Source organism: Durio zibethinus, chromosome 6 (genome assembly GCF_047325235.1).
Source record: "Durio zibethinus cultivar Kanyao isolate XHJ-2024 chromosome 6, ASM4732523v1, whole genome shotgun sequence".
NCBI classification, from domain to species: domain Eukaryota; kingdom Viridiplantae; phylum Streptophyta; class Magnoliopsida; order Malvales; family Malvaceae; genus Durio; species Durio zibethinus.
The window spans coordinates 29,053,506-29,060,306 of NC_143167.1; the positions used below are offsets into that span (position 1 = coordinate 29,053,506).

The window sequence follows — 6,801 nt, forward strand, 5'->3', positions numbered from 1 at the left end:
TGTCAATCTTTCATGAGCCAAATGACTATAACTGAAGACGAGAGATGAATACTAAATTGAAAGGTTAATATATATAAAGTTATGTCTTATACTTTTTTTATCAGTTCAATATTAAAAAAAATTAAAATTTTTATTTTATTAAATATTTTGATATATCATAATGTTATCGTTAATTAAATGATTGATATATATGAATATTTAATAAAATTATATTATTTGTTATAAACATTCAATTATCACCACGTTAATTATTATTTATCAACAAAAATTTTATTTTTTTTATCCTCATTCTTTTTTTTATTATTTTAAAATTTGAATTAAAAATATATTTTTTAAATTTTTTTGAATTTTTTATTTAAATATTGACATAAAAATAAATAATGTTGAAATGATTGAATATTTATGCATATTATATTTTATTAAATATTAATATCACATAAATAAAATTGATTAATATTATTAAATTAAAATATCACAATTTTTTATGAAAAGATTTAAATATCAAAATAAAAAATTTTATTTTTTTAAATATTAAACTGAAAAAATATTATATAATGCAGAAGCCAATTTTTTTATTTCACCCTAAATTGAAAGTACAAAAGTGTACTTATCTTTTTATATTATATTTGTACAGGAGATTTTATTAGATATAATAAAATAACCAAAAAACAGCCTCACAAACAGTGGGCGACTCGAAGAAGAAGAAAAAAAAGGCCAAACAAGACTGTAGATCTTTGCATCCAGATCATAGCTGAACGCCTGAACCCTCCATCTTCACTTCCCGCTAAAGCATTCCTTTTCTTCAAACCCCCTATGGGTACCCCTTCCGACACCTCTAATTCGTAAGTCTCTTGGAACATTCCCCATTTCCCATTTATGTTTTTCTCCTATTTGTTGACGATTTTTTCTTTTTGAATTCTCACAATCACCTTGTTAATATTTCTATTTTAATCTGTATTTATAGGGATGTTGTTTATAGGAGACAAAACAAGGGACCTCCCTTCAAGTTCCTTATCCCTTTAATCTATGCCCCCGTTCTTCCTTTAAGTAAGTATAAAAAATCTCTCTCGTTTTCCCCTTTTGGGTGATTTTGACATCTGGGTTTTGTTTTATAGATGGTGATCATATTTGGGTTCATTTTCTTAATTGTTTCCTTTTCAGTTCGACTTTCTTTGAGGAAGAACCCAGTTTTAAGGGACCGCTTGTTTACTATTGTGTTGGCTGGAGCTTTTGTTCATGGTTCTTATTTGGTGTATCCTTATTCTTTAATCTTACTTTGCTTTAATTACCTAGCCTGATTGTTGATTCTCTGTTTTTTTTTTTTTTTGAATATTTTCTCTTAATCATCCATTATTGAGTAGTGCTACCGCATATTCTTTTTATGTTCTCGTTCTCTTTAAGGAAATTGGAGATTATTGCTCGATTTTCTGTGATCTGAACTTTATATGCTCTACGATTACTCAATGTTCTATCCTCTTTTGACTGTTAACCAATTATTGATTTTTGTGATAGCACATATTTTTGCTCAATTGGTAATTGATACAAGTCATATAAAAAAAAATCGACTTTTTTTGTTTAAATTTGATCCCATACTTTCTATCTAAACTGGCATTTGGTTGAGCGTTCAAGGATTGCTAAATGTTGCACCTGGGTGTTTGGCCCAATGATAGGTGTAGGTATCCTCTAGCTTTAAGAAGTTCGTTTAGACTTCCCCCTTTCCCAAAATTTCCTCATGATATGTTGCTATGATTTCTATATGAAAATGCAACTTCTTTTCAATTGGTCATTTGTTTTTAATGATACATGTGTTTGCACAATGCATGGTGCAGATGTTGCCCCTGAAAGATTGATTGTATAGAATTGGTAGATGCATTTAAGCAATATTGTGTTTTAAGTTGGATTCTTTATGCCTATTCGTTTGGTGAGGAAGAAGCAGGGAAAGCATTAAATTTAAAATACATTGGTTTCTCAAATGTTTTAAACTGAAAACCTTGTTGCAAAATCCAGTTCTTTGCTCTGATTGCTTTAATTTTATTCCATCCATCTTTTTCTATTGTTAATTTGCCATTTGGTTTCTCAAATGTTTAAAACTGAAAACCTTTCTGCAAAATTCAGATCTTTGCTCGGATTGCTATAAGTTTATTTGATCCATCATTTTCTATTGTTAATGTGCCATTACTCTTTGGGTTATATTGGTCGTCATCCTCTATAGGGATTAAGATGTGTGGTTCTTAGTGCAAGAAGTATTTACAATATTATATTTGCTTAAAGGGTAAAAAATGCCCTTGAATTATAATTCAATAATCATTTAAGCCTTTAACATTTTATTGCAATCAATCAAGCCCTTAATCTTCTATTTCAACTCAATTAAACCATTAAATGGATGAAATCTAGTCACATGACAAAATTTAACCAATTAATTCCTGAACCACTATCAATTGAATCCTTAGAGGGATTTGAGAGAGAGAGAGAGAGAGAGAGAAAATAGACAAGAAAAAAGAAAAAGAAAAAGAAAAGAAAAGAAAAGTTTATTTTATTTAATTTTCACATATATTAATTATGTCACACGACAAACTTTCATCAATTTTATTGATGTCACATAGAATTTTATCTAGTTGGCAAAAAAATTAACGGTGTTAACTTTTTCATCCAAATAAAGGATTAATAGGATGCAAATAAATGGTGGAGGCATTGATTGATTGCAATAAAAAAAAAAAAAAGGGCTTGGATGATATTTTAACTATAGTTTAGGGGTTTTTTATACCCTTTAGCCATTATATTTTCTCATAGTTGTCACCAGTACAAACAAAAAAAACACCAAGTAATCTTATTGTTAAGATTCATACCTTATCTTTATGCTGTCAGCAAAATCATGCTTTATAATCTAATAGATGACGATTGATTTCTATGCTTTATAATCAAATAGATGATGATTGATTTCTATCTCATGAGATCTAACATCCATGGGTTAATGTTCCTTCCTTGGAAGGCAATAGTCAATAACTTTATGCATTTTGTAGCTGTTTTTAAAAGTTAAGTTACACCCTATATTGCATCATTTTATGGTGCAAACTTATAATAATCTTATTTACAAAAACATTGCCTACACATTCCCAATTGTTCATATCTGGCATTTTTTGCCACACCTTTATCTTTCAAGGTAAAGAAAATGTTTGGTTGTAATGAGTTTTCTTAATTTTTCTTTTCCGTTTCAGTTGAACAACAAACAAGCAGAGTAAAATGCATGTCAAGATAAAAGTGTGAGAGTTGTGTATCAAAGGGACATGCATTGAGAATTATAATAGTATTGGTTAGTTTATTCAAGAAAGATATTTGACGCTCTTAGTTGTCCAATTTATTTGACTTTTTGCTGGAGCTATGTGTATTATCTATGATATTCCTTTAGAATAGCAACAGTCCTATAATATTTCATGATTTTACAACATGGTTCCTGGAAATTTTTTTTCTTTTTTTTGAGAAACAAAAAGGTGGGGTATCTTGTTAGAATGTACAAGGGCTGTTTATCAGAGGGGATGTTCAAGTGGAAGCCTGGAGTGTGCCTATAATTGATTTTAGCTTCATTAAATACATCTGAATCTCTTAGTTCACATATGGAAACTTTTTTCTTTTTTTGAGAAACAAAAAGGTGGAGTATCTTGTTAGAATGTACAAAGGCTGTTTATCAGAGCAGATGTTCAAGTGGAAGCCTGGAGTGTGCCTATAATTGATTTTAGCTCCATTAAATACATCTGAATCTCTTAGTTCACCTATTTCTTTTCATTTCCATTGAAAGTAACATGCCTTATGTGTACTGGTAATTGGGCACACACATATGATGCGAACGATAAGTAAATGTTGAATACAAATTTGCGACTCATTGGGCACACATATGATGTGAACGATAAGTAAATGTTGAATACAAATTTGCGACTCATTGTTTGCATCCTTTCTACTTAATAGTCTGGAATTAAGATATTATGTTGTTATTATGCCAGTGAAAATCTTCTATGGATTTTTTTTGTCCTAGTCACTAGAAACTCCTCTTATAGATATTAGCTTGTAACTATACACCAAGTTCTGTTTTTCTTCTTCTATTTCTTTTCCTTGATAAATATTCAGAGCGGATCTATATGATGCTGAGAGCAAGTGAACATGCAGTGTTTGGCTTGAGAAAGTGATTATATCTCTTCATCAATTATTCTTGTTTTTGGGATTTTATGCAGCTTGATCTTCTGAAAGTAGAATGAGTTATAACAAATTGAAGATTTTATTCTTCTCATTCCTTTTATTGGAATGATAATTGTATCTCACATTTATAATTCTTTTGGGCCCAAGATTTAAGGGCTTCACATTGTGGAATTAGTTTCAATTTCCAAGAGAAATAAGATAGAATAAACTGCTTTTGTTAAATTATAACTGCTTTACTGTGGGAAATGTCATGTGATTCATATTCTGTCTATGTACATGAGTTTGAAGTGGGATGCCCGAGATTTCAAGTTGAACAAATTGGTAAGTCTAAAGTCTATTATCTTCAAAAAAAAAAAAAATTGCCATCCATGCATTATGCATTGCTGATCTGCATCATTCTTGTGTAATACTCTTGAAGACATTGTCTTGTAACGAAATTTAGATATAGTGGCAACACATTGCACTTCAAAAGAATTATTTTTACGAGCTAAACCCACTAGTGTATGCATGGTTGATTGGATATATTTGTAATTTTATTTCATATAGATGAATTGCATGATTTTGAACTTGTCGGGGTTTGGTTTTAAACCGAATAGATGAAACAAAAAACAGGTGGCTGGAGCCTGGATGTCTGTTTGCTGGACCACAGTGTTAAAGCGCTCTTGGCATGGTTCATGCTTTCTTTTGTCATTTCTAGGCTCTAGCTTTCTTTATCAGCACTTGTTCACTCAATATTCATGTGTCAACTTAAAATCTGTGGGCATAAGAGTTTCTTTCTTTCCCAAACCATAGATAAGTTGTGCCAGAGTTGTGTTTGTAACTTTTCAAAGTCATCTGCTTCGTGTGCTGAATATTTTCTCAGCTGCGGGTTGCCCGTGTCTGAGAGCATAAATTTAGTGTAGAAATAAAATACCAGCAATCGGCAAAGTCGGAACTGTCGGAAACTGTCCTTAAGCAAGTCATGGGTCAGGCCTTTGGCTTTGCTCTAGTTTCCCATTTTGTTTGGATTGTGACGGTCCAGATCAATTTGGGAGATATTACCTATTTCAATTTATTGAATCTTATGATTTTATTTCACAATAACTATTTTACAAATTAAAGGTGATGTTAACATTTGTTTAACATCAACTCTAATATATAATTAATATAGGATTCGTGATTTCTTTTTAGGATTATGATATTTTTTTTATTATCTTTAATGGCACATCACTAGTTTTTTTATAGTTGGCTTTGATATCAAGTATGATGGTTTATATTAATTTATAAAATATTGTACTATTTTGTCTCATAAATTAAAGGTGATACGAATCTTAAATCAATTCCAACACACAATATGACATTCATGGATTCTCCCTAGTACCATTAAACTAGGCTTATTATAAATGTCATGCTAAAAAATTTCTCGCTGACTTTCCCCTTCCAGTGTCTGATAGATGATAAATATGATTTAAATCTTTTCTCTTCCCTTCGGGTCTTTGAATCCTAGTTAAAGATCTTTAACATCCCAATTCCATAAGCACTCTATACTTTATAAAATACAAAACAAAACATGAAACATCAGATCATTCATTAAACCTTAATCCAATGGATTCTTAACTGCTTTGTTCTAATCACCTTTAACTGTTTAATCAGAAACTGTAAATGAGGAAATCGATGAAAGCAAATACCAGTAGTTCAGAAATAATAATAAGGATTTGAAAAAGATTCTATTCTTTTTATTTACATCAAATATTAAATAATTACATTTTGCCTTAATCGTCTCTTCCACGATACTAAATTCAAACCATAAAATATCGTTTTACAATTTTTTCAGCCCCTTCAGAATACTGGATATAAAAATACTTTATTTCCCTGACTCGTCCTATACTCGTAGATCGGAGCGATCCTTGAAATCGGAGGCGAGTCGAGAAGAAATCGCCGAATGGTACATAACGTCGTGAAACGACGACGTGCTAGTAGTCATCATCCGCAGCTGCCTCGCCTTCTCTTCGGTGAAGCAACCCGGAGAAAACTTCGATCTTGATGATTTTTGTCCCAAATCCGTTTCCGATTCGCCTTCTCTGTTATCCCTGGTCTCTGTTTTGTTATCGGAGTCAATATAATCGGCCTCGGAGGACCATCCAAATATCGGCCCCCACCAGTTGCTGGAGGCAGACGGAGACCTACTCTTCCGGCGATTGGCATCGGGTTTCGGGTGACCGGGAATAGCACATGCCTGGATTACGCTGGGGCGTAAAGTGAGAAGATAAGCAGCCATTGAAACGCCTGTTTCTAAAGGGTAATTTTAGAGAGAAATGTTGTGTTTCTGTAATTGGAGGAAATTTTGGGGAGAAAGTGAAAAAGGATATGGAAGACTTTATAGAGGGGTGTTGGGGAAGGGGGATTCAAGGGAAAAGAAGGTGGAAAGATGGTGGATGGGACACGTGGAGTTGACTCGTTAGGTTCTTTTTGCTCTTTTTATGACTTTTTTACCGAATGCTCCGGTCAATGTGGGTCCGAGGATGGATTATGGCGATGACTAGGATGGGTTGTGGATTATGACACATCATTTGACTATTTTACCCTCGTTGTTTTTAACTTATTTATTGATTTATTTATTTATTATCATAATAG

At 31.9% G+C, this 6,801-nt stretch overlaps 2 protein-coding genes across 2 annotated transcripts; one reads left to right on the forward strand and one right to left on the reverse strand.

Moving 5' to 3' along the window:
• Nucleotides 1-630: 630 nt before the first annotated feature.
• Nucleotides 631-4,410, forward strand: LOC149518545 (uncharacterized). The gene is made up of 4 exons (XM_089762598.1): nt 631-842; nt 965-1,047; nt 1,162-1,252; nt 4,120-4,410. Exons 1-4 carry the CDS (start codon nt 814-816, stop codon nt 4,148-4,150), a joined length of 234 nt encoding a protein of 77 aa, XP_089618724.1. The 5' UTR covers nt 631-813; the 3' UTR covers nt 4,151-4,410.
• Nucleotides 4,411-5,881: 1,471 nt separating this feature from the next.
• On the reverse strand, nt 5,882-6,521 carry LOC111285007 (uncharacterized). Its single transcript, XM_022874214.2, has one exon. The coding sequence runs from the start codon at nt 6,443-6,445 to the stop codon at nt 6,050-6,052; it is 396 nt and encodes a 131-aa protein (XP_022729949.2). The 5' UTR covers nt 6,446-6,521; the 3' UTR covers nt 5,882-6,049.
• Nucleotides 6,522-6,801: the final 280 nt, after the last annotated feature.

Bases quoted from the DNA above. Each gene is read 5' to 3' on its own strand.
- LOC149518545 (XM_089762598.1), top strand. From the start codon at position 814: ATGGGTACCCCTTCCGACACCTCTAATTC. The intron at 1,048-1,161 runs GTAAGTATAAAA...TTTCCTTTTCAG, and splicing joins TGCCCCCGTTCTTCCTTTAA to TTCGACTTTCTTTGAGGAAG. The intron at 1,253-4,119 runs GTATCCTTATTC...ATAAATATTCAG, and splicing joins GTTCATGGTTCTTATTTGGT to AGCGGATCTATATGATGCTG.
- LOC111285007 (XM_022874214.2), bottom strand. From the start codon at position 6,445: ATGGCTGCTTATCTTCTCACTTTACGCCCCAGCGTAATCCAGGCATGT.